Source organism: Syngnathoides biaculeatus, chromosome 10, assembly GCF_019802595.1.
Source record: "Syngnathoides biaculeatus isolate LvHL_M chromosome 10, ASM1980259v1, whole genome shotgun sequence".
NCBI classification, from domain to species: Eukaryota; Metazoa; Chordata; class Actinopteri; order Syngnathiformes; family Syngnathidae; genus Syngnathoides; species Syngnathoides biaculeatus.
In genome coordinates this window covers 8,528,499-8,553,840 of record NC_084649.1, presented here as the reverse complement: position 1 = coordinate 8,553,840, position 25,342 = coordinate 8,528,499, and the positions used below count along the sequence as shown (strand labels likewise).

The window sequence follows — 25,342 nt, the reverse complement described above, 5'->3', positions numbered from 1 at the left end:
ATACTTGGCATTACACTGAAACATTTAAATGCCTCTACATCTTTCTTTATATCTTAAACTTTTCACTTTGTGTGTCAAAGTCAAAGTAGCATTGTGATGGACATTTTTATGATGGTGTGTGGCAAAGAAGAGAAATAGAATAATGACAAAGGTAAGTGATGGCGAAACCAAGGCTTTCTAAGGTAATGAAATACTTTGAAACAATTTGCCCAAATGATTCACTGCTACTTCATCTCAGGGCTACCCTTGCTTGTTGCATTTTAGCAGAAACCCTAATAACGCTCCACTGCTTATTAGATCTCACTGATATCACAGCTTTTCTAATATGAACCATCCATTCATTTTCCAAGCCACTTATCCCCACAAGAGTCACGGGAGTGCTGGAGCCTATCGCAGCTAACTCTGGGCGACAGGCTGACTACACCCTTAACTGGTCGCCAGTCGGTCGCAGGGCGCATATCGACACCATCACTGAGCAGGAACAGGAATCAGTCCCACGCTGCCCACACCAAAGTCAGCCGTGTGTACCACTACACAATCAGTGACTTCAAATATGAACCAGTGCTCATTAAACTTCTGTCAAATGTGTCGTTATATTCTTTTGTAATTAATATTGAAAGACAGCAATTACAATAGTATAGCAAAGCAAAGCAAATTTATTTGTATAGCACATTTCATACACAAGGTAACTCAATGTGCTTTACATGATTAAAGGCATTTCAAAACTAAGAGATAAAACATTTAAAACGGGATAGAAACAATAAAAATGACAAACAAAATGTTTTTTAAAAAGACATTTAAAACCACATGCAATCCAAGTAAACAACATTCACACTTGGCGCTGACTTCACCTCTGTTGGCAACTTATTCCATTTGTGTGCAGCATAATTGCTAAATGCTGCTTCACCATGTTTGCTTTGGACTCTGCGCTCCACGATTTGACCTGAGTCAGTCAATCTCAGAGCTCTACTGGGTTTGTATCCTGTAAGCATTTCTTTCATGTATCAGGACCAAAATCATTTAGTGATTTATAGACCAGGAGCAGAACTTTAAAATCAAGTCTAAAGCTGACTGGAAGCCAGTGCAAGGACTTTAGGATTGGCGTTATATTTTCAGACCGCTTTGTTTTGGTCAGAACACGAGCTGCAGAATTCTGAATGAGCTGCAGCCGTTTAATACTCTTTTTGGGGAGTCCAGTCAAAAGACCATTATATTAGTCAAGTCTACTTGAGATAAAAGCATGGATGAGCTTTTCCTGGTCTGCTTGACACGTACAAGACCTCGCTCTAGATGTGTTTTTCAGATGGTAGAAGGTAGTTTTTGTGATTGATTTGATATTATTGTTAAAAGTCAGTTTGGAATCAATCAGAACACCAAGGTTTCGGACTTGGTCTTTGGTTTTTAAAGATAGAGAGTCCAGGTGTCCAGTATAGTGTTACCTCCACTAACAAGATATTTCCCAGACATAGCCTCATTTATGAGAATTGTTTGCTGTTATCTGCTCCAGGAATGATTTCAAATGAATGTGTTGTGTCATGTCCCAGCCTAAAAAAAGCACAAAATTCTGGCATTCAAAAATTCCTCATCACATCTGGAAGAAAAAAAAAACGCATTCAGGTCAGGTGGTCTATTATCCAGTTGTTATAGTGCTTATTTATTTAGTTTAATCACATGTTGGGGGCTAGGAAATGTAAACAAGGCTGTGTAATCAATGAATGGTGTTAAAATGCAAGAAAAGGAAAGGAATTTAGAGAAACAAATAGACCACAAAGCCAGGAAATTATATCAGTCCAGATATTTTTTCTTGTAAATCACATCATTATATAATTCGTACAAAAGATGTTGCCGAAATTTGTTTTTCTTTTGTAGCTTTTTTGTGGACTTCAGGTGGACAGGAAAGGGACAAGTTCACGAAGCACACGGTAGTCACGCCTACTCCCTATTGTCACACATAAAACCTCCACCTCCCAGAGGCCTCTGTTTGTGCTCCTCCAACTTCAACACGCTCGCCCGCCGCACCACGCCATGGGCCGCTGGCTACGTGCAATCTCTCACCCGCTGTGGATGGTTTCTACGCTGCTGCTTTGGATGGTGGTGCGCTTGCAGCGGAGGGGGGCTTGGGACCCACGCGCTTGCCCCGCACACCTGAAAGGGAAGACAGCCATAGTGACTGGAGGCAATTCAGGTCTGCTCCCTTCGATCGAATTCCACTTTATCGCTTGTCAAATTCCCAATCCTGTGATAAAAGTTACAAGTAAAACTCAACATTTGTTATATGACTTGAAGAAATTTTCATATTTACATCATGTAATGATGTGATGATTTTTGCCTTTGCACATAACCAGTCTCGGATTGCAGGGATCGGGAACCTATGGCTTGCGAGCTATACCTGGGTCCTTTGGTGGTTGCATATGGCTCACAGAGCCCTCATAACGACATAATGTATCTAGCTTTGACTTTAGGTATAAAGCCAAATTAACATTATATAACAATAATAATATTATTCTGATTATTTAGCACTACGCTTAACATTATAGCATATTGTGACATTATATTTAGGTTTCTTTGCGACACACATCTACAATATATGCATCCCAATTAATTTGAATATCGTGGCAAATGCGACTTGCTTCACTACAAAAACTGAAGTTAATTTTAAGCAGATCCACTTTATTCAGTATTTAATGATTTTCTTCCCCGTCATTTCAACGATTACATAGTACAGCTAACGATAACCTACAATTCACCATCTTGAGAAATTCCGATATTACAGAAAACAGTTAAGATCATTTTTAATATGAACAAGTTGAAATTGGATTTCTGAAGTATCACTTTTTTAACTGAACTACTGAAACAACAATATTTAGATGTACTTGTATCTGTGTACACTGTCAGACACGATTGCATAGTATTTTTCCACTTTTCCAGCTTTGTGACAACAGCATCAAATTGTTTCTGTTCATTACACACGGTAAACAGGAATCCTTGTGGCTTTACACAGTATTCAGCAGAACTGACCGGGATGTCACACACATGTACATGTACACAACCCACACTTAAGGATTCATAAACAAAAAGTGTCACACATGTAATGCAAGAGTTAAATAATATATATATATATATATATATATATATATATATATATATATATATATACATATATATATATATATTTACACAGCTAACAAACTCCGGGTAACATAAACACGTGATCAATGTTACATTAGTCCTTATCGTTCATGAACATTAAAAATTATCATCTTTATTACTGCCACAGCATTCATGGCACAATGCATGCTGGGAATACACAGCTTCACAATTCTGCTGCACGCAAAATGCCGTAACACTCTGTGTTCCTGTAAAAATCACTTTAAATTGGTACTAGTATTGGTATTTACAGGAATGTCAGACAGTGTACCTATTGATCAGTGTATTCAACTGCAAACTGTTTTATTGTACTTTTCATACTTTATGCTTTTTATAACACAATAGGTATATGTCTTGTGATTATACTAAGTATTGTTGGCTGGTCGTTGTGCAGGCTGGTCTTCTGTGCAGATGAGTCTAATGATTAACTATTCTGTCCATATCTCTGAAAACTAGCCTTACTTGAAAGCTTCAATCCTCGCAGATTGTACTTTTTTCTTGTTCCGTTATTCAAGATTAAGTTCTACAAAATACAATTTCTGTTTTTATACTCCTGTTAAAAATATTTTAAAGTGTCAATTCAGTTTCGTTTTTTAAAAAAGTCCGATCATGTGGCTATTTTTTATTTTAACAAAAATCACACTGGTGCTGTATAGGAGGGTCCGTCGGGAAGTCGAATCTCAGATTCAGGAGGAGCAATATGGTTTTCGTCCTGGCGGTGGAACAGTGAACCAGCTCTATACCCTCGGGAGGGTCCTCGAGGGTGCAAGAGAGTTTACTCAACCAGTCTACATGTGTTTTGTGAATTTGGAGAAGGCGTTTGACCGTGCTACTGCGGTCCACTGAAGTGCTTTGGAACACAAGGCTTGATGGTGTGGGTGACGGTGGATCACCAAGTGGACTCTGGGGATGGGAAACTGATGGGGGTGCGGGCACAATATTGGCAGAACAACAAAGAGTTGATTCAAGGGTTTGACTGTCCAGGTTTAGGTTCGTGTCCCTTGAGGAGTCCTGTGGGGGGGTTCTTCGGGAGTATGGAAGCCCCTGCTACGGGCTGTCACTAACACCCTGTACGACCGATGTCAGAGTTTGGTCAGCATTGCCGGCAGTAGGTCAGACTTGTTTCCGGAGAGGTGGACTCCGCTGAAACTGCCCTTTCTCACCTATTTTGTTCACAACTTTTATGGACAGAATTTCTAGGCGCAGCCAAGGCGTACAACGGGGGTGCCTAGACTTTTTTACCCCAAGATCAACTTTTCAAGCAGCCAGTCTCTCACAATCGTGGGGTGGGGGGTCTTTTATTTATTGATTTATGTATTTTTTTAGAATGACCAATAATGAAATAGAATGACCAAGTTACAAAAATGTACCCACTACAAAAATGAAAAACATATTTATTTTAAAGTATATCGAGGATTTTTCATGTGTAAATGTATGTCTGTGTGCCTTGCATAACCACATGAGCCAATATTGCACAACACAACATAGTGAACCATAAACATTTTTTGTAACTATCTGAGTTCACATTGATGATCACTAAAACCATACGAATGAAAATGCACACCTGGGCTGTGTCACTCACGTCAGTGGATTCGTCCAACTGTAGGGAGAAACACTCACAATCTTCAATGTCCTTCCACACATCAGCCATGGCTTCACAGCGCCGTGTAACTGTACTCCTTGACAGCGGTAGAGCTATTTTTGAAGATAATATTTCCGCCTTATTTTTAAAAGATCAGAACAACGAATCAGCTATGCCTCTTACCCTCTCTCCGTTTTGGAAGGACTTGTTGTTATTATCAATGATGTGACGAACCCGGAAATGATGCGTCGGTGGCGGCTTTTGCTGTTGAACTATCTTCTTCTTCTTCTTCTTTTCCTTTCGGCTTGTCCCGTTAGGGGTCGCCACAGCATGTCATCTCTTTCCATCTTAGCCTATCTCCTGCATCTTCCTCTCTAACCCCAACTGCCCTCATGTCTTCCCTCACCACATCCATAAACCTTCTCTTTGGTCTTCCTCTCGCTCTTTTGCCTGGCAGCTGCATCCTCAGCACCCTTCCACCAATATACTCACTCTGTCACCTCTGAACATGTCCATTGTTCTGCTGCCATCATACATGTCCTGTACTATTTTAACATACTTCTCTGCCACACCAGACTTACGCATGCAGTACCACAGTTCCTCTCTTGGTACTCTATCATAGGCTTTTTCTAGATCCACAAAGACACAATGTAGCTCCTTCCGACCTTCTCTATACTTTTCCACTAGCATCCTCAAGACAAATAATGCATCTGTGGTACTCTTTCTAGGCATGAAACCATACTGTTGCTCGCAGATACTTACTTCTGTCCTGAGTCTAGCCTCCACTACTATTTCCCATAACTTCATCGTGTGGCTCATCAACTTTTTACCTCTATAATTCCCACAGCTCTGAACATCGCCTTTGTTCTTAAAAATGGGAACTACAACACTTTTCCTCCATTCTTCAGGCATCTTTTCCCCCGCTAATATTCTGTTGAATAAGTTGGTCAAAAACTCCACAGCCATCTCTCCAAATTGCTTCCATACCTCTACCGGTATGTCATCAGGACCAACTGCCTTTGCATTTTTCATCCTTTGTAGTGCCTTTCTGACTTCCCCCTTACTAATCATTGCCATTTCCTGGTCCTTCACTCTTGCCTCTTCAACTCTTCCTTCTCTCTCATTTTCTTCATTCATCAACTTCTCAAAGTATTCTTTCCATCTATTTAGCACACTACTGGCACCAGTCAACACATTTCCATCTCTATCCTTAATCACCCGAACCTTCTGCACATCCTTCCCATCTCTATCCCTCTGTCTGGCCAACCTGTAGAGATCCTTTTCTCCTTCTTTCGTGTCCAACCTGGTGTACATGTCTTCATATGCCTCTTGTTTAGCCTTTGCCACCTCTACCTTTGCCCTACGTCGCATCTCGATGTACTCCTTTCGCCTCTCCTCGGTCCTCTCAGTGTCCCACTTGTTCTTCGCTTGTCTCTTTCCTTGTATGACTCCCTGTATTTTGGGGTTCCACCACCAAGTCTCCTTCTCCCCTGTCCTACCAGAAGACACACCAAGTACTCTCCTGCCTGTCTCTCTGAATACCTTGGCTGTCATAGTCCAGTCTTCTGGGAGCTTTTGCTGTCCATCGAGAGCCTGTCTCACCTCTTTCCGAAAGGCCACACAATATTCTTCCTTTCTCAGCTTCCACCACATGGTTCTCTGCTCTACCTTTGTCTTCTTAATCTTCCTACCCACCACCAGAGTCATCCTCCACACCACCACCCTATGCTGTCGAGCTACACTCTCCCCTACCACTATTTTACACTCAGTAACCTCCTTCAGATTACATCGTCTGCACAAAATATAATCCACCTGCGTGCTTCTACCTCCGCTCTTGAAGGTCACTATATGTTCCTCCCTCTTCTGGAAATAAGTGTTCACTACAGCCATCTCCATCCTTTTTGCAAAGTCCACCACCATCTGTCCTTCAAAGTTCCTTTCCTGGATGCCGTACTTACCCATCACTTCTTCATCGCCCCTGTTTCCTTTACCAATATGTCCATTACAATCTGCACCAATCACAACTCTCTCGTTGTCTGGGATGCTCAGAATTACTTCATCTAGTTCCTTCCAGAATTTCTCTTTCAACTCTAGGTCGCATCCTACCTGTGGGGCATAGCCGCTAACCACATTATACAGAACACCCTCAATTTCAAATTTTAGTCTCATCACTCGATCTGATACTCTTTTCACCTCCAAGACATTCTTAGCCAGCTCTTCCTTTAAAATAACCCCTACTCCATTTCTCTTCCCATCTACTCCGTGGTAGAATAATTTAAACCCTGCTCCTAAACTTCTAGCCTTACTACCTTTCCACCTGCTCTCTTGGATGCACAAAATATCATCCTTTCTCCTAATCATCATGTCAACCAACTCCTGAGCTTTTCCTGTGATAGTCCCAACATTCAAAGTCCCTACACTCAGTTGTAGGCTCTGTGCATTCCTCTTTTTCTTCTGACGACGGATCCGGTTTCCTCCTCTTCTTTGTCTTCAACCCACAGTAGCTGAATTCCCACCGACGCCCTGCAGGTTAGTAGTGCCGGGGGCAGGCGTTGTTAACCCGGGCCACGACCAATGCGGTATGGGATTCTTTAGATGAACGCTCATATTTCTTTGGCACAGTTTTTATGCCGGATGCCCTTCCTGACGCAACCTTCTGCATTTGTCTGGGCTTGGGACCGTCCTACAGATTGCACTGGTTTGTGCCCCCATAGGGCTGCATTCGCTGTTGAACTATATTGTGTGAAAAGTGACAGCTGTCCAGCCAATTGGGATTTTAATTCGATCACTTTTCTCATTCTCAGCTTGATTTTCAACGGAATGTCGGTGTCGTATTTTCCATAAACAATTCGAAAATGCCTCTCCACATCTCACTACACTAGCAGATGAGGCAAACACACTTCAAAAATGACATCGCCTCCCATTCCATATGAAAGTGATATGTTTTTGTCTTCTTCTTTGCTCCAGCATCCAAACTCATGTTTGATAGGATTTCTTTACTTTAAGAAAAAAGCAAGGGCTTAAAATAGTGGGGGAACTCGCTGACTAGCGTGTTTTGCTGTACTCACTGTTGTTGTTTGCACATGCGCAGTGAGCTAAAGGTCAGAAAAACACGGATGACGTCTTTTTTTTTTTTTTTTTTTGGGCGGCACGCCGTCGCGATCGACCAAGACTGCCTCGTGACCGACTGGTCGATCCCGATTGGCGCATTGAGCACCCCTGGCATACAGGGTGTTCGGTTTGGTGGGCTAAGCATCGCATCTCTGCTCTTTGCAGATGATGTGGTTCTGTTGGTTCCATCAAGCCATGATCTCCAACACTCACTGGAGGGGTTCACAGCCAAGTGTGAAGCGGCTGGAATGACAATCACCACCTCCAAATCTGAGACCATGGTCCTCAGTCAGAAAGGGATGGCGTGCCCTCTCCGGGTCAGGAATGAGATCCTGCCCCAAGTGGAGGAGTTCTAGTATCTTGGGGTCTTGTTCACGAATGAGGGAAGATTAGAGCGAGAAATTGACGGGCGTATCGGTGCAGCGTCTGCAATGATGCAGACTTTTTATCGATCCGTTGTGGTAAAGAGGGAGCCAAGTCGGAAGGTGAAGCTCTCAATTTACCATTCGATCTACATTCCTACACTCACCTATGGGCACGAGCTGTGGGTTGTGACCGAAAGAACAAAATCCCAGATACAAGCGGCGGAAATTAATTTCCTCTGTAGCGTGTCCGGGCTCTGCCTTAGAGATAGGGTGAGAAGCTCGGTCATTCATGAGGAGCTCAGTGTTGAGCCAATGCTCCTCCATATAGAGAGGACCCAGATTATGTGGATGGGGCATCTGATCCGAATGCCTCCTGAAGTCCTCCCTGGTGAGGTGTTCCGGGCATGTCCCACCGTAAATGACCCTAGGGACGACCCAGGACATGCTAGAGAGACTAGGTTTCTTGGCTGACCTGGTAAAACCTCGGGAACTGGAGAAATAATCCCACCGACATAGAGTTTCAACAATCAGAGTCCTCAGTTCCTAAATGCTTGCTGAATGTTGTTAAAAGGAAAGATGATGTTATACAGTGATAGAGATGGCCCTGTCCCATCTTTTTTGGGGGGCATTTTGCAGGCACCAAATTCAAAATGAGTGAATCTTTGCAAAAGAAGGAAAAAGGTTTGTCAGTTTTAACGTGAAATATTTTGTCGTTGCAGTTGTGTTTTAATTTATATTTTGCACAACTTCCAAACTTTATTGAAATTGGGATGGTTCATTGAGTGAATGAATCAACATTGAATCACTTGTTGATTGCACCGTGGTACTGATTTTTTTTTTTTTTTTTTGCTCTGCTCTCAGGGATTGGAAAGTTCATTGCCATGGACTTTGCTCGCAGGGGAGCTCGTGTTATTCTGGCTTGTCGAAATGTATCCCGTGGCGCGGCGGCAGCTAAAGAAATCCAAGCAAAAACAAGAAACTGTGACGTCCACGTCCGTCAGGTGGACCTTTCCTCTCTGGACTCTGTCAGAGATTTTGCTGAAAAGATTCGAGAGGAGGAAAAAGCTCTTCACATCCTTGTCAACAATGCCGGAGTGTCAGGTCTCTTCACCCTGAAGTTTACTTTTGCAGTATTTGTTTGATACTTTTCAAAATTGTTGGGGTTCAAATATCCAGAATACACCACCCTCTCTTATCATCTTATATGGTGTTTTTGAATTCCATTTCCATTTCCAATGAAATAATTACAAGCAGCATCTAATGTTTCTCATTTTCTTCTGTTAGGTTTACCCCGGCAGATTACCAAAGATGGGTTTGACGTTTCTTTTGCAACCAATCATTTGGGACCATTCCTTCTCACAAACCAGCTGCTGGGTAGTATTATAAAGCTTCTATTTGGTACTGCACGTGTCATTTCATAGTTTTTAGTTATGTAAATGTTACATAACATAGAGTAACTATAATTTCAAAGTCTGTTTAATTTGAGGACCTTTGTCCTGACATTCATGTCTCTACTACCAAATTGCCTGTCAACAATGAGCCCCAAAACCTCAGCAAAAATGCACAAAATAGATTTGATCATGATGAGAAGTATTTATTTACTGTGCTATACCCACCCCAACACCCCGTGCTACTTTCAGACCTGATGAAATGTTCAGCTCCAGCACGGATTGTCACCATCAGCTCCGCCAACCACAAAAAGGGCGAAGTGGACTTCTCTCATTTTCAAGGGGAAAATGTTACTTACAGACTTGATCGGGTTTACAACAGCACCAAGCTACATAACATCATATGTACTAATGAGTTAGCACGGAGGCTTCAGGGCTCAGGTAGGCTCAAGTTATCTTTAAATCCATTCTTAATACTCCAAATTTGCTATTATAATCGCAATGAATTTATTTGTATGCACATGTGTGAAAAATGTTCACAAAGGCGTCACAGCCAATTCTGTTCACCCTGGTGTTGTCATGACGGGGATGATGCGGCACTATCCTTTTAGGATTCGTTTTGTCTTCTGCCTCATTGGACAGTTCTTTTTCAAGGTGAGTGCTTTGTTGACTTTACTTGTGGAGTCCATTTGGAAGACCTTGATGGATGATTCAGGTGTTGAAGACTGTAGCACTTCATCTCAATAACAGTTGTTCTCATCTAATTCTCAAGTAGTTCAATGAAAATCCCTTTCACATACATTTACCCATGTAGCCACCATTCATACAAGAGAATAATACCTTTGTGTTTAGATTCATCATTCAGAACCTGTCTAAATAGATTCAGTACAGATCATTATTTCAGGGTGTGTACTTTTTCTGACCTTTTTCTTTTGTGGTATGCTGTGAGATACAAAAGACAATAAACACACAATGGTAAGTAGATATGATAAGTCAGTTGTAAGGCTATTATTCATTGACATAGTGTGTATATATTATAAAAGTATGTGCAAATTACATGTGCAAATGTGTACGTTTTCCATTTAGATCCTCATAGCTAGCAGCATTTAAAGTGATTTCCCAGTAGTGATCGATCACTACTGAGCCTGAAGAGCCAAATAGTATATTTTAGTTCTTTGAAAAAAATATCCACTGCAGTGTATTTGTTCGATGGAATTGTTTTGTCACAATTACACAGGTGCCAGTGATAAGTGTTTCTGGTTGAGTTGACCATATTTTCACATCTTCTCAGTCTGCAGAGGAGGGGGCAGTCAGCGCCATCTACTGTGCCGTGTCAGAGGAAGCAGAAGGCATAAGTGGAAAATATTTTGACAGCGACTGCTCCCTCGTCCTCCCTGCCCCCTTAGCCCGAGACACAGCCCTAGGAGTCAAGGACTTTGAGATTTGTGAAAGACTGACATCGAAGCTGTGATGCAACCTTCCTCCTGATAACAGAAAGGCGGTCACATTTCTTACACTTGTTAAAGAAACTACGCTCACATTTCAACCGTTATATTTAATCAATTGTATTTAATGCAACTTGGCAAGGAAGAATTTATATAAAGCCATGTTTATAAATGTCACAAAAAGTGTTGCATGAATCTTAATTTGACATATTGCGGTTGCTGTTTTTTTTTTTTTTTTTTTTAAATAGCTGATAGGTAATAGCAGTGCAGGGGTCACCACCTGAGAGGTACTTTTTATGACCAGATTAATCGGAAAACCTACCAGTTTAATACACACACATTTGCGCAAATTACCTTTAATTGTGCTGTATTAATAATAATGATGATGAATTATGTGGAGACCCCTGGATTATGGTGTTGCGCATGTAAACAGTGAAATAGTCACACTACTAAAACATCTACAAGGGCGATGAGTGAACGAGGATGATGCTTTAAGTGTAGAAAATACAAGAATAACTCCATTCCCTAAGTTAGATAATAACTTCCCTTTATTGGCTTATTTATTGAAACACAACAAAACAAAAAAAACCATTCAGTCCTCTTTGAAGAATTCAGACAGGAAATGTATCTTCTGTTCTCCAATACATCACTTGGCTGGAAAGACAAAAAATGCAGAGAACACAATTCTTATCTTTTTTTGTTTCAGTTTATCTTAGTCAATAGTAATCGTTAGATCATTTAAATAGAGGTTACTCGTCCACAAAGTTCCACAAAGCGTTTAGTTCTTGGAGCAGTTTTGTACCTTTCTGTCTCTCATCCACAATTTCATGAATGAGCTCCTCTAGCACAGGGGCAACATGGTCCAACTGTTTGGGCGAAAGACGCACTGCGATATCCACTGTTTTATCCTAGACCCAAACACAGAAAATTAACATCCTCTATTATACAATACAAATGAACTAACTGAGGGGTAGCGGGTGTGCATGTGTGCATACACGTACTGGATTTGCTCCGTGCTCAGTTTGAGGAAGCTGTTGGAGAGCAACTTCTTCAAACTGGCCGTCCTCTGACCGAGGCTCCATGTCCTTTCTCCCTTCTCTCTCCTGGGGTGCAGACACCCAAACCCAAAACGCATATAGTCACAATGAAGAACTTTGCAATCCTTGACCAATAAACCGTTTTCCAACGATAGTCTCACAACATTATGTAAAATTTGAGTCCTCAGAAGAGTGAGTTTTAGTTTGGAGTTCATTATTACAGTGATTAGTGATAATCTCACTAGCTGTTTAAAGTTTATTTATTCAGAATCGTGACATTTTGAGACTTTAAAGTAAAATTCCTGCATTTTGAGTCATAACCACTGGAAAGGGGAAGAATACACAAGATAACTCAAGGGAGGAGTGCATAAAATAACAGCTCCGCTCTCAAATACATCGCAATCAATTGACTGTACCTTCATCAGCATCATCTCCTTTGGGCTAAAGAAAGTGATGTGTCCTTGTGTCCTCTCAACCAGCAACGCTGCGAGGCATGCCAGCACCACGCAGCCAGAAACAGCTCCACGCATGCCCATTCTGCACTGTACTGCACCAATGTAAATTACACACACATTTACTCGGTATGCATGCATTGTCTAATAAGGGCCAAAACAAGACCTGCATCAGAAAGTTTGACTTCACCAAACAATGCTCATTTTTACTACAAGGAATTATGTGACAGTATGTTGTAGCTTGCAGCGGTATACAGTACTGTGCCACATCTAAACTGAACATTTTTATATTTGTAGGCAGATGTGGCTCTCGATACATAACATTATTCAGGCCTATAATACTCGGAACAGATGCATGTGGATCCCACACCACACTTACAAACAAAAATGCAACAAAAAGTCGACATATCAAATACTGTATGTACTTCCTGCCAACTAGTAAAAGCTATATATTTCTTCTGTCTGCAGATCCATTGTTTCTTGTACACAACTAATTTTCTGAGCAACTAAGTAAAATTCTACAATTCCCCATGGCACACTGGTTGAGAATCACTGGTGTGGCTCCTGAAAAGCTTGATTAAAATACTATAAAGTATTTAACTTACCACAACTATATGTATATGTTTCTGTAATTGGTGAGACTGACGTATGGTTTTACAAGCACAGACTGACGAAAGATGTGTGTGGGAGGGCACGAGTCACAAGACACTAGTTGAGAAGTTCCTGTGGCAATCTTAACAAGACAGTTCAACACAGTAATTCGTACACTGAAAGTCCAACAGACGAAGAGAAACAGTAGAAGCCAAAGAGTTAGATGCTCACGTGTTTAAACCTTGCTCAGTTGGTCCCAGAAGTGTGAGAAGAGTGTCTCGTATCTGAATGCGGACTGATCTTTGTCAGCCTTTATATCAAGCCCTCTCCTGATCCTCAGCTTTTTACTATCTTCCCTCACATCCGCTCCTCGACAGGCTCCTTCACAAGCATTCTCATCCATCCTCCTGGAAACACAGATATTACACGTAGATGTGGCTTCATAAGTGAACTCTCGGTGGGCATGCATGTAGGCTATTGAGGGGGTAGACATGCTTTTTAATAAATTCAATGCTGACAAACACAATTTCGTTTTACCTTTCAGTACTTAGCTATCTGAAATGTGTGTAGTTGTTATACCTGTATTTTATTTTGCGTCCTCAGAGGTCAGCCATAAAGTCTCTGCTAAGAATAAACCAACACAATGTGACATTTATGGCCTGAGAGTAATATAGAATTGCACACACAAAAGCTTACATGCATGTGCTCCTAAGAAACCCTGCAGCGCTCCAGAACGTTAATGATGTTTTTCCCTCAAATCCGGCACTTGACTTTCTTCCTGCATAACGGTGAAATGGTACCATGGATTGGGTTTGTAGTGTTAGTCCACTCTGGAGAAATGGACTGTTAAAGAAATTACACCGTTGTCGTAGCCCACTGATTCAAGTACATAAATTATGCGCAATAGTGAATGACGTTAAAGCTCTTACTGCATTTTCCATCCCTAAATGTTAAGTATCCCGGGTTGTTAACACAATTGCATTGGAGATATCTTCCAAAATACCTGTAACTTTTTAAAATGGATGATATATTCCGTTCTTTATTAATTTTTATTGGGTTTGTCAACACTGTATTGATGTCAAATAAATGGAAAACGATTACCCATGAGACCATAAATTCCCCCCCAATTCGGGCTTGTGTCCAAGACGTTTTACAATACTGTAATTAGTTAGAGAAACACGAATTGTGAAATGTTTCGGGCAATACTCTCAAAACAACTAATACAACACTTCTGCGTTTAGCGTGTGTAACGGGAGAGTTTTTGAATACAACAAAATGGAATATTCACTTGACCTTAGCAGGAAGTAAAGCTCAGAATTGGGTGACCTCGATGGGGTATACTGCACTCCATCGAGGTCACCCACAACAGGCGGTCGCTGCTTGCAAAGTATGATCCAAGTTTTAAACATCAATCTTAAATAACCCAACTTTGTATACACTTTATATCTATACACACCAGTTCTAGTCACGTTGACCTAAAAATCTGGAATGAATATATCAAGAATTGGCTATGTATATCATTCACTCATCCAGGCTATCACTGTTTTCTTCTCCATTTCGGTTACTTGATATCCAAACAGACAGTTAGCTAGTATTTTGTTTGAATTCACTTGGAATCAAAGAAGGATAACCGTTCCCATGTGTAATTGCGTATACTGTACTGTAGTAAAGATTTGAACAATAACAATTAACCCCAAATTAGCCTGTATGATTATATCTGCAAGCGCCAATACAGTAGTATTTCCAACCGAGGGAACCATAAACTGTGTAGGACCAGACAATAAAAACAAAAAATGATTCCTTGAAGTGTTTACTAATTCAGTACAATATGAAAATGATTTGAAAAAAAAAACAACAAAAAACATCCAAAACTTACTAACAAATTAATACTTTGTTATCAGGGACGCTCTCAAGCCTTACTCTCCCTTGACAGACACTGTGGAATATTCTCATTCATCCAGTTCATTTCATTTTTAAGGCATTGAATCAAGTGGGTGAAATAGTGGACCAACTGACTAGATAGAGCGTTGGTCTCACAGTTCTCAGGACCGGGGGTTCAAAATCCCGGCCTCGCCAGTGTGGTGTTTGCATGTTCTCCCCATGCCTGCCTGGGTTTTCCCTGGGCATGCCAGTTTCATCCCACATCCCAAAAACATGCATTATCGGAGACTCTAAATTGCTCCTAGGTGTGATTGTGAGTGTGGGTGTTTGTCTCGATGTGCCCTGTGATTGGCAGGCAACCAGTTCCGGGTGTACCCCACCTCCTGCCGGACGACAGCTGGGATTGACTCCCTCACTTTTGCGACCCTCGTGAGGATAAGCAGCTCAGAAAATGGATGCACGGATGTAATGTACCTGTAATGGAGTGAATCACTCAACCTTGTTACTTATTTTACCAGAAAAGGGCATATTAATTCAAAAGTTTTTTTTCCAGTTTTTTGTTGACCGATTAGCATAGCAGTTAACACAGCCAGCATTTGCTTTCTTTTGTTCTTTACTTTGTTGTTGAGCAATTAGCATAATAATAGCTAACCAAGCTAGCATGTATTTTTGCGCAAACATTCTATCAGCATTGATTTGCAATGTTGCTACTATAGTTACTTATATACATATATTACTTTATTTATTTCATTATAAAAAATGTATTCCTGCGATTGGCTGCGACCAGTTCACGGGGTATATCTCCTTTCGCCTGAAGATAGCTAGGATAGGGGCCAGCACACCCGCGACCCCTGTGTGGATAAGCGGGAAGGAAGGTACGGTATCTGAATGAAGGAATATTTATTCGGCAATATTTTTAGAATGTATCTATCTGTACGAAGGTAGCGTGGAGCACAACAAAATGTGTACGCTAAGGATTACTAAAAATCTCATACAAAGTGTGCTTTTGCTAGTCAAGATAGATAAATCGAAGTCGATGACGGTTTATCAACTTTTTTTTTCAGGAAAACAAAAAAAATCTAAACTATTTTTTTAAAAAAAAAACGTTTGTGCCACAATTGTCTTCCAGTTCTGAAATAACCCATCTAAATTGCCCAAAAAAAGTATTCATTCATCCATCCTTTTCAAATTGTTCCTATTCACTCTTCATGTGTATTATTTTTTATGAACTTTATCCACTTGAATGTTTAAGATCAACAAACAAATGTCACTCCTGAATTGGAGGACATTTTCATTGTTCACAGATGAATTTATTAATGTAGGAGATATGTACTGTGCTGTGCTTGGGCTGTCCATACAAGAACTCGTTAATCTGCGGAAATCTAATACATTTTATTCACTGAAAAACTGAGTTTTACTGTGCCTCAGTGCAAATTACTGTTGCAATTTTGTGTCGTTGTTTCTATGTCAATTTATGCGGCTCGAAAAGTAAATCGCCGCTTCTTTGCATGTTTTCGCGATGCCTTGCTCAAGGTCTCGCGATACTTTAGCTCTTAGATTCGAGAGGAAGACTGGCCAACTCTCTTTTCACTCGGGAACAAGCTGGGGTACGCACACGTATTGTGTGCTGCTCCGATTCATTTACCATGGTAAGAAAACAGCTTTTACATATGTAGAACTTTGCTCCAAATTGTCTTTCGTTCTTTCCTGCTGCGTCGCACTTACTGCTGTTGAGGTTCTAATCCAACAAATCCTTGTTTTTTTCCCCTCCCCTGCATGGCCTTTCCAGGCCTTTTCTACTTAGCTAAATAGTTAGCCACCATTGTGGCTAAACTTCCGTTAAATGTGAAAATTGGTCACCAAAAGTTCGAGGGAGATTTCTGCCACTGACAGTACACGAACAGTGTTTGATGTTGTCCTTAAAAACAACTCGTTAAAGATGTATCGCCCGGAGGAAAAGACATCTTTCAAACTTGGTGACTAGGATGCGTTAGCTCCTTGCTGCCTCACCCGTAAAGGTTTGCACACGTGGTACCACGGCAAACACGTGGTGAACAGGCCATCATGTGGCAAAAAGGGGAAGACACGTCGAATAAATCGAATTGGATTTGCTTCCCCCCCGTTTGTTTAAGTTGACGGATTGGCAGGATTTTAGTTCTAGAGCACGTTTAAGGTTATTTTTTGGCCGATTTAAAAAGTACTTTACAGAATCATGGAATAATTACATCGACAATGTGAAATATGAAAATGGAGATGAAATCTCGACATTAATGCATGATACATTTATTAATAATATAATGCATTTTTTTGTAAAATGACTGAAAACAAATTTTCAAGGGTAATAAAAATGTAGAAGTGATAAAGCAACAACAGTGACAATTTTAAGATCGATAAATATGTGGACAAGTTTCAGCACATCTCAGGTTTTCAAGTATTTTCCAGGATTTTAATATATCTGTTTGTGGATCTTTGTTATATTTGGGTCCAAGATGATTAAGTTTTCCGGATCACCAATAACAGTACTTTGGATTGGCAAAATTTATTTTGGTTTTGTCCATGAATTAATGGATTAGTCGATCCCCAATGTATGGATACGTTTCCAATGACGTCATCACCGGTCCCAGGATTCCCTTAGACCAGGGGTGTCCAAACTTTTTGCAAAGAGGGCCAGATTTGGTAAGGTGAAAATGTGTGGGGGCCGACTATTTAGCCTGACATTCTTTGAACCATTAACATTAAATACAAATTAACTTTTTGGGATTTTTTTTAATTTAATTACAAATGGCATACTTTTACTTGTACATTTTTTTTTACATTTAGGTTTTTACCGAAATCACAAACCACAAAAAATTAAGAAAACTATAAAGGATATCTAAGTTAATGTGAAACATTACATATTATTCACTATTATATGCTCACTGTAGGAAAAGTGCTGAAAACAATAATCCCGGTGACTTTATTCCACTGTAGTTTCATGTCATCTACGGTGGAACAAACAGAAACAAATAAATCCGTTCCTCTTGTTTGGCCCTTCAGACTCTGGAGGTCCAGAAGCTCTTCACTCACGTTCATGTCATTGTCCACTCCTCTTAAAAAGATCAGTAACTGAGCGGTGTCGGACGCATCCGTGCTTTCATCGCACGCTAACGAGAAAGTCAAACTCAGTTCCTTTTGCCTCTAACTGTCTCTTAATATCTAATGAAACGTCTTCAATTCTCCGTACCACAGTATTACGAGCCAGGCAAATATTGGCAAACTCTTGCTTCTTCGCGGGACAATTTTCTCAACCATTTTCATTACACAGTCTTTAATAAATTCACCCTCAGTGAAAGGTTTGCAGTGCTTTGCAATCAGCGTTGCCACTTCGTAGCTTGCCTTTGTGGCATTTTCATTTGACTCACGGACTCTTGTGAAAAAGCTTTGCTGTGCCGTTAAAACAGCTTCCAGTTGCTTCACTTTTTCCACCGCGTTTGTTCCCAGTTAGCTTGTCGTAGCTAGCATGTTTCGTCTGGTAGTGCCTCTTGATGTTGAATTCCTTGAAAACAGCCACAGTCTCTTGGCAAATTAGGCAGACACAGTTGTTTCGTATTTCAGTGAAAAAATACTCAAATTTCCACTTGTCCTGGAAGCGGCGGCCCTCGCGGTCAACTTTCCTTTTTTTGTTTACAGACGCCATGTTAGAAATGGGCTGGGCTGAAACGATCACGCAAGGTCAAGGGTCACGGCGGCCAGAGTGCGGCCACAGGGCTACTGCCATCTTCTGGTGAAATGAAAAATAGCTTTTTGTACACATGTATTTTATACTGTGGTCAACAGTGCTGGCGGGCCGCATATTATTGATTTCATGATAGAGGCCGCGGGCCGGTAAAAATTTGTCCACGGGCCGCAATTGGCCCGGGGGCCGGACTTTGGACATGTCTGCCTTAGACCTAGCAGATAAATTACGATAGGTGAAGTGTGAAGTTTTTTTATCACCTGTGTTCTCTGACCTCTTATGACACAAGATGGCCTATTTGGAAACCTGTCCATCCGATGGCGACAATGACAGCTTGAGCGTTACCGATTTGATTTTGGATTTCTGTAGGTGCTGCTGTACGTGTTGTTTGAGCACGCGTCCGGCTATGCGTTGTTTGCCGTTAAGGAGGTTGAGGAGATCAGCATGCTGCTACCTCAGGTGAGTTATATTGGCTCACCGCTACTGTGTTTCACATTGTTGGGGAAGACTTATTGCTAAGTGTGTGTTTCAGGTGGAGCAGTGTGTGCTGAATCTTAGGAAATTCAACAGCATGGTTGGCCTGGTTGCCTTTTTCCCTTTTAAGTCAGCCCAGGCTGCGCTAGAGAATATAAATGCCATTTCTGAAGGTAAGTTTCTTTACCGTAACGTTATTGAAATATATAAACTGATTCAGTCATTTACTGTTTTCTGCGTTGTGGGGTATTTAATCGTATTTGCCCAATCCAAAATCATATGGTTGTCCTCAGATGTGGTGATGTGTTCATATCTGTCAATCCACTGAATTTCTGTGCTGACACCTTTTATGTAAAACCTGAACATCTGAGGATAGAATTAGAGGATTGACAACTAATTAATTATCAAAGTAATTGTTAGTTGTTGGGTTTTTTTCTATACAGTTTACTTTGTTGACAAACTTGGTCTCCTCCCCACACCAAAAGTGTGTGGTAATACCAATACTGACCTGTTAACGGCAAGGCACCTTGAGTGTTGGAAAACAAAAACAGAAGAAATAGTTAGAGCAAAGGCAAATTACTGGTGAATGACTATATGTGCATCACTGTGCACTTAGTTACATTTTTGAATTTGATCATTTCAAAGAGTAGAAATTAACTTTTGAGTTAAGGAACGTCTATCATTAGACTGGAACTATTCGAGTTGTTTTCTTCAAATTATCATTCTCGACCCCTTTCTTCACAGAATCCGAGTGCCGTCTGAAGTTTAGATGAAACATGCAAACTGCATTGTCACTTTCATTGTGCTTGGGTAAGATCCAAATTGTCTCACCCCTGTGGCAGGTGTGGTTCATGCTGACCTGAAGTTGTTCCTTGAGACAAACATTCCTCAATCCGGGAAGAAGAAAGCTACACTTGGGGTTGGAGATGCCAAAATTGGGGCTGCATTACAAGAGGAATTTGGTTTTTCCATCCAGACAGGGGCCGTTGTGGCAGAAATAACAAGAGGTTTGTATTTGATGGGGACATAATTGGGTTGAGCTTCTGCTGCACAGTTTAAAAAAAAAACAAACATATGGTCTGTTTGTGATGCGACTCAATGATCCTGACACTCGTGAGGGTTAATACTGAAAATCTGAACTGCCAGCTGCTTACACAATCATACATAACCCAATTTGACAAAATCCAACCATTAGTTTTCTTCCTGTTTGTCCTGTCAGGGATTCGCCTTAACTTCCACTTGCTGGTGAAGGGGCTGACGGCTCTGGCGGCCTCCAAGGCCCAGCTGGGTCTTGGCCACAGTTACTCCAGAGCCAAGGTCAAATTTAACGTTAACCGGGCAGACAACATGATCATCCAGTCCATTGCACTTTTGGATCAGCTTGACAAAGACATTAACACGTTCTCCATGCGTGTCCGGTAAGCAGCAATTCGATTGGCTTTTGTATATGTTTTGCAGTGCCTGCTTTGACCTGTTTTGCATTAACATTAACTGGTCTCCCTCAGCAATTGTGTGTTGCTCAGTGCTAGACTGAGTGTGACATTTTTTTTTTTTTTTTAATTTTTTTGCTTCTGTAGTAAAACGTCCATTCTCCCGAATGTCCACCGGTAGTGCTAACATAGCTGCACACAGAGGAATGAGTTTCCGAATTTGGTAACTATGAAGTAGACATTAAATTCGACTGAGGCGTTTTAGACACCAGCTGCTCGTTTTCAGTTTTCCATATAACATAAAATATAGTAGAAGACAATAACTGAATCAATCGTGCCAAACATTTCACAAAACATGGTACCTGTTTGTTGAAAAAAAAATTGACATTTTTGCTTCTAAGCTGCGAAATATTTTAACTTAAATAAATCCATGGGGGCAATGTGTTGTCTAAGATAATTTTATCTAAGAAAGGGGAAGAGAGTACAGTTAATCTAAGTAAAAGGGGGGGTGGGCTGATTTAGATTTTTGTGTGGGGTGGAATTGGTCATTTGATTTAAAATAAGACTGAACACAGCTTATTTCATTGTCATTCTGTTTTAGGGTTCCGTAACAACAAAACAGACATTTGTATCTATTCAAACAGGTGCCACGGTGCATACACGGGCTAAACGAAGTTTGGATAGAAGGTGCAGTAATTATAAACCAAACTGCTACGTTACCATCTTCAAACAATCCTCTGAGTTTTACTAGCACTCTCTAAAAAGAATATTTGCATCTAAAGCCAGTCAGGGACGGGCTGCCTGGCTTGTTGCAGCACAAGTGGTGCTCCACTCCATGCTCGCAACTGGAAAAAAAAGTTTTGTCTGTTTATTGTAATATAAAAGTCAGTCATTTCAAAATCCTAAAATTTTCTCGGGGTGCATAAATGGCATCCATCTGCGGATCATTTAAACACTTGCTGGGCCAAAGTGGACTAACAAACGATCTCTCCTGTGTCGTTCAGTGAATGGTACGGGTACCACTTCCCTGAGCTGGTCAAGATCGTGCCCGACAACTCGTTGTACTGCCGCCTGGCTCAGCTCATCGGCAACCGGAAGGAGTTGACGGACGAGAGCGTGGAGAGCCTGGAGGAAGTGGTCATGGACAACGCCAAAGCCCAGGCCATCCTGGATGCATCCCGGTCCTCAATGGGTTTGTCTTGTTGTATTGCATCAAATCCATATGACTGTCCAAGGGGCCCCCCCTTTTTTTTTTAACCCACTTTGGACCAACAAGTGTCTCTGGTGACTTGCACAGGGGGGTAGAGAAGCTCTCTCATAAACCCGTAGTGGAGGCCGTCATCCTCGCTGCGGATCCTGTCGGGAGAAACATTGCATCATTTCGTTAGGAATTGACTAAAGTGCTATGTCGGATGATGCTGACACTTTGGTGTGTGTGCAGGAATGGACATTTCGCCCATCGACTTAATCAACATCGAGAGGTTCTCCAATCGTGTGGTGTCTCTGGCTGCCTATCGTCTGGAGCTGCAAGAATATTTGCGCTCCAAGATGAGCCAAGTGGCTCCCAACTTGGCTGCCTTGATTGGCGAAGTGGTGAGTGCTCTAGATTTGTTCCACTTTGGTGGAAAAAATGAGATCTATGATGTTGCCACAAATCTGTCAATCCCCTGACTGTGTGATGAGAAGCTTCTGGTTCTGATGATCCACCTTGAGACGATTGTCCCCTCCTCCCCTCTGAAGACAGACTTTTCTACTGTGTTATAATGTGTATGTTTATTCCCCACCCTACAGGTGGGTGCCCGTCTGATCTCTCATGCTGGCAGTCTAACCAACCTGGCAAAGTATCCAGCCTCCACAGTCCAGATCCTTGGAGCCGAAAAGGCCCTGTTCAGGTACTGGGGTGACCCCTCCCTGCTGGGGAAAGGCGTGGTTGCGGTGATGGCAGGGCTGGGCCGGAGCAGAGCAGGGTGACCCGACAAGACCGTTGGTCTTGTCTGGAGTGATCCCCACTCCCCCATTGCATCCCAAAGTCTGAGCAACCAATCACAGCCATGACATGGAGGAGAAGGAAATGGTTAGAGTAGCAGATTATTTAACTTTGCGGTAATACCTTGACTATCAGGTGTTTAAATATTTTATTTTGACCTGTTTGAGTGGAGGGGTTGAGTCATTTAAGATTTTTTTTTTTTTTCCTTCATTCACCAGGCTATTCAAAACAAAAAATCAAAATGAGAACACTTGCAAAGAGCTGCTGGTAACCAGAACTCACAATGATGCTATAAAGGTGTTTTTGTTTTTTTGAAGAGTTTTACAACACACTGGTATTTTTTGTCCAACTGGGAAGGTTTAGTAGCATATAGGTTGCCATTAGAGAAAATTGATTGAGTATATTTGGTTGTGGATCAAGTTATAATGAAAAGCTAAATTCTGACTGGACTTGCCCAGTTGTCAAAATCAATTCCTGCCGCCGCCCCCAGTCTTGTTCCTGTGCTAACTTCTATAGAGTGTGAAAGTAGTTGTAATCTCACACAGAGCCTTGAAGACACGTGGCAACACCCCCAAGTATGGTCTGATCTTCCACTCGACCTTCATCGGGCGTGCTGCTGCCAAGAACAAGGGCCGCATCTCCAGATATTTGGCCAACAAGTGCACCATTGCCTCACGCATAGACTGCTTCTCTGGTAGGAACCCCACCACCCCCATCTATCTTGCTATGCTCTGCTCTGCTATGATGCTCCAATTTTTCGTCAACAGCATTCATCCTTTAGGTTGATGTTGATAAATGATTTTCTGAGCTGTCACTCTGTAGATGTTCTGAGAGCTCTTTTGCCTCTTGGGTGGATTCATTTTTGTTGTTTGCTCATTTCAGAATTGCCCTCCAGTGTGTTTGGTGACAAACTCCGTGAACAGGTGGAGGAGCGCCTGTCCTTCTACGAGACTGGTGATCTGCCACGCAAGAACGTCGACGTCATGAAAGAGGCCATGAAGGAGGTGAGCTCGTCCTCACAACTGGCGCTCCTAATGCTGTGTATGATGAAACTTTTGACCCCGATAATAGCTGAGGGTAAAAGCTGATTTAATGAGCCTGATGCAGCTATCGTTGTGAAGGTCTAGAAGAATTTTCAATGTTTTGACCCGCAGTGTTGACTAATCTGGGCTCTACCTTGCAGGCGACTGATGTTGCTGCTGAAATGAAGCGTAAACTGGACAAACAGGAAAGGAAACGCAAGAAGCGTGAAAGGAAGCAAGCGCTTCAAGAAAACGGAGATGCAACCTTCGATGCTGGGGTAAAAGTGGGTTGTTTGTTTTTTTTTTTTTTTTTTTTAACCAGTTTTGCATGTTTAGATTTGAGATCTGACCCCTGACCCGTGGTCCTGTCTCAGTGTACGACATGCGAGATGAATCTGACTCTGAACCATTGGTCAGCCCCAGGTGATGGGCTTGATCACTGAAAAGAGTCATGCAATTTCAAGTAATTGCTGTCAAGGGGGAAAAAAGGGTAATTATGTGGTTATCTTTCTTGAACTGGTAAATTGACTGTATCCTGATTCTAGGTTAACGGAGACTCTGAGACGTCAGGAGGGAAAAAGAAAAAGAAACGTGCAGCCAAGGAGGAGGAGGCGGTCCAGGTTGAAGAGACACCGGCCGCAGAAAATGGAGAAGGTGACGCTCCCACCAAAAAGAAAAAGAAGCGCAAGTCTGAGGTTGAGGAACCAGAGGAGGCTGCTGTGGTTGAGGACGTAGCAGAGGACACTAACACGCCAGCCAAGAAGAAAAAGAAGAAACGAAAGTCAGAGGCTGTTGAGGCTGAGCCAGTAGAAGAGATTCCAGAAGTTCCGGTGTCTAAGAAAAAGAAAAAGAAGAGTGTGGAGTGAACAAGAGAATAGGATCTGTCTTGAGACTGAATTATTATGTGTACAGTTTTTGTTCAATTTTATTTGCGACCCACTATTTGCCTGTGCCTTTCAATTGATGTACTTGTGTAAATAAATTCTCAGTTAAGAATTTTTTTTTTTTTTTTTTTAAACTCTCTTGGAAATAGTTCTGCAGCACTAAAGTTTCCTGGGTTAAAACTTCACTCCTGACCTGAAGATATTTGTTTGAAAATGAAGTCTAGGGCTAGTAAGTAACATAATTGATTCTGCCCTGAATGTTTGTCAACTGGAATCCAACCCTTAATTGCCTCAGATGAAGATTAATTTGCTGTTTTGAACAACTTTGTGTGGAAGAATTGTACTAACATTTCTGCAGATGGTGGCATTACTTTTCAGATCGATCAGCACGCCTGTTGAGTGGGAGATGATTGGGTTCTGAATTTGACCTGGTCCGGTCAATTATAGTATTAGAATTATTATGGGGCTTTTAAAAACTGCTATTTGAAATGACTGAATGAAAACGCTTAGTGCAGGCTCTTTACTGGCTGTTTTATGATAGGGTGCACTATATTTGGTGTGAGTAATTTACCACAATGTGCTTTATCAAGTTAGACCAAGTTTTAGGCTGAAATTTCTACATTTGGGCCAGCACAGGACATGAAGCGTACACTTAAAAGTAAACCAAATGTAAATGGTAGAAGGACAGTTGAAACTGAGAATCGCAAGCAAGAGTATCGTCACACTCTTCCGCCATTCGGAACAAAAATCTCACTTGTGTGAGCCTCTGAAGACTGCAGTCAAGATTTCTCAAATTGGGCATTAACAGTACCACTTTCACTTCAGCGGTGC

General features: G+C 41.5%; 3 protein-coding genes and 2 non-coding genes across 11 annotated transcripts; 4 read left to right on the top strand and 1 right to left on the bottom strand.

The window, feature by feature from the left end:
• Positions 1 to 147: 147 nt before the first annotated feature.
• zgc:64106 (uncharacterized protein LOC393348 homolog) lies at positions 148 to 11,206 on the top strand. 2 transcript variants are annotated; one of them, XM_061832059.1, is made up of 6 exons: positions 148 to 182; positions 9,067 to 9,306; positions 9,490 to 9,579; positions 9,846 to 10,034; positions 10,138 to 10,247; positions 10,885 to 11,206. In XM_061832059.1, the coding sequence occupies exons 2-6, from the start codon at positions 9,087 to 9,089 to the stop codon at positions 11,062 to 11,064; spliced, it is 789 nt and encodes a 262-aa protein (XP_061688043.1). In that variant the 5' UTR covers positions 148 to 182; positions 9,067 to 9,086; the 3' UTR covers positions 11,065 to 11,206. The 2 variants fall into 2 exon arrangements, with proteins under 2 accessions (XP_061688043.1, XP_061688042.1); XM_061832058.1 differs by lacking the exon at positions 148 to 182 and adding an exon at positions 2,002 to 2,185.
• Positions 11,207 to 11,324: 118 nt separating this feature from the next.
• mlnl (motilin-like) lies at positions 11,325 to 19,074 on the bottom strand. Of its 5 annotated transcripts, XM_061831306.1 has the most exons (6): positions 16,725 to 19,074; positions 13,698 to 13,742; positions 13,350 to 13,525; positions 12,492 to 12,622; positions 12,040 to 12,141; positions 11,717 to 11,946 (listed from the first exon to the last, which is right to left on the bottom strand). In XM_061831306.1, the coding sequence occupies exons 4-6, from the start codon at positions 12,609 to 12,611 to the stop codon at positions 11,788 to 11,790; spliced, it is 381 nt and encodes a 126-aa protein (XP_061687290.1). In that variant the 5' UTR covers positions 12,612 to 12,622; positions 13,350 to 13,525; positions 13,698 to 13,742; positions 16,725 to 19,074; the 3' UTR covers positions 11,717 to 11,787. The 5 variants fall into 5 exon arrangements, with proteins under 5 accessions (XP_061687289.1, XP_061687290.1, XP_061687291.1 ...); XM_061831307.1 differs by lacking the exon at positions 13,698 to 13,742; XM_061831308.1 differs by lacking the exon at positions 13,698 to 13,742 and having other exon boundaries at positions 17,010 to 19,074.
• On the top strand, positions 16,546 to 24,625 carry nop56 (NOP56 ribonucleoprotein homolog). 2 transcript variants are annotated; one of them, XM_061831299.1, is made up of 12 exons: positions 16,546 to 16,648; positions 19,084 to 19,173; positions 19,247 to 19,361; positions 20,031 to 20,195; positions 20,408 to 20,606; positions 21,623 to 21,810; positions 22,060 to 22,211; positions 22,410 to 22,510; positions 23,151 to 23,299; positions 23,488 to 23,609; positions 23,789 to 23,911; positions 24,173 to 24,625. In XM_061831299.1, the coding sequence occupies exons 1-12, from the start codon at positions 16,646 to 16,648 to the stop codon at positions 24,491 to 24,493; spliced, it is 1,728 nt and encodes a 575-aa protein (XP_061687283.1). In that variant the 5' UTR covers positions 16,546 to 16,645; the 3' UTR covers positions 24,494 to 24,625. The 2 variants fall into 2 exon arrangements, with proteins under 2 accessions (XP_061687283.1, XP_061687284.1); XM_061831300.1 differs by having other exon boundaries at positions 16,549 to 16,648; positions 23,789 to 23,905.
• On the top strand, positions 21,873 to 21,992 carry LOC133508176 (small nucleolar RNA SNORA26). The gene has a single exon (XR_009797004.1). It is a non-coding gene; the product is annotated as a small nucleolar RNA SNORA26 (small nucleolar RNA).
• On the top strand, positions 23,644 to 23,710 carry LOC133508174 (small nucleolar RNA SNORD57). Its single transcript, XR_009797002.1, has one exon. It is a non-coding gene; the product is annotated as a small nucleolar RNA SNORD57 (small nucleolar RNA).
• Positions 24,626 to 25,342: the final 717 nt, after the last annotated feature.

Excerpts from the sequence above, each read along its gene's own strand:
- mlnl (XM_061831304.1), bottom strand. The coding sequence starts at position 12,668 with ATGCATGCATACCGAGTAAATGTGTGTGTAATTTACATTGGTGCAGTA. Across the intron at positions 12,142-12,491 it reads AGGAGATGATGCTGATGAAG|GAGAGAGAAGGGAGAAAGGA; the intron begins GTACAGTCAATT and ends TCTGCACCCCAG. Across the intron at positions 11,947-12,039 it reads CTGAGCACGGAGCAAATCCA|GATAAAACAGTGGATATCGC; the intron begins GTACGTGTATGC and ends GTTTGGGTCTAG.
- zgc:64106 (XM_061832058.1), top strand. The coding sequence starts at position 2,026 with ATGGGCCGCTGGCTACGTGCAATCTCTCACCCGCTGTGGATGGTTTCT. Across the intron at positions 2,186-9,066 it reads AGTGACTGGAGGCAATTCAG|GGATTGGAAAGTTCATTGCC; the intron begins GTCTGCTCCCTT and ends CTCTGCTCTCAG. Across the intron at positions 9,580-9,845 it reads TCTCACAAACCAGCTGCTGG|ACCTGATGAAATGTTCAGCT; the intron begins GTAGTATTATAA and ends TGCTACTTTCAG.
- nop56 (XM_061831299.1), top strand. Across the intron at positions 22,212-22,409 it reads CTGCCTTGATTGGCGAAGTG|GTGGGTGCCCGTCTGATCTC; the intron begins GTGAGTGCTCTA and ends CCCACCCTACAG. Across the intron at positions 23,912-24,172 it reads CCTTCGATGCTGGGGTAAAA|GTTAACGGAGACTCTGAGAC; the intron begins GTGGGTTGTTTG and ends TCCTGATTCTAG.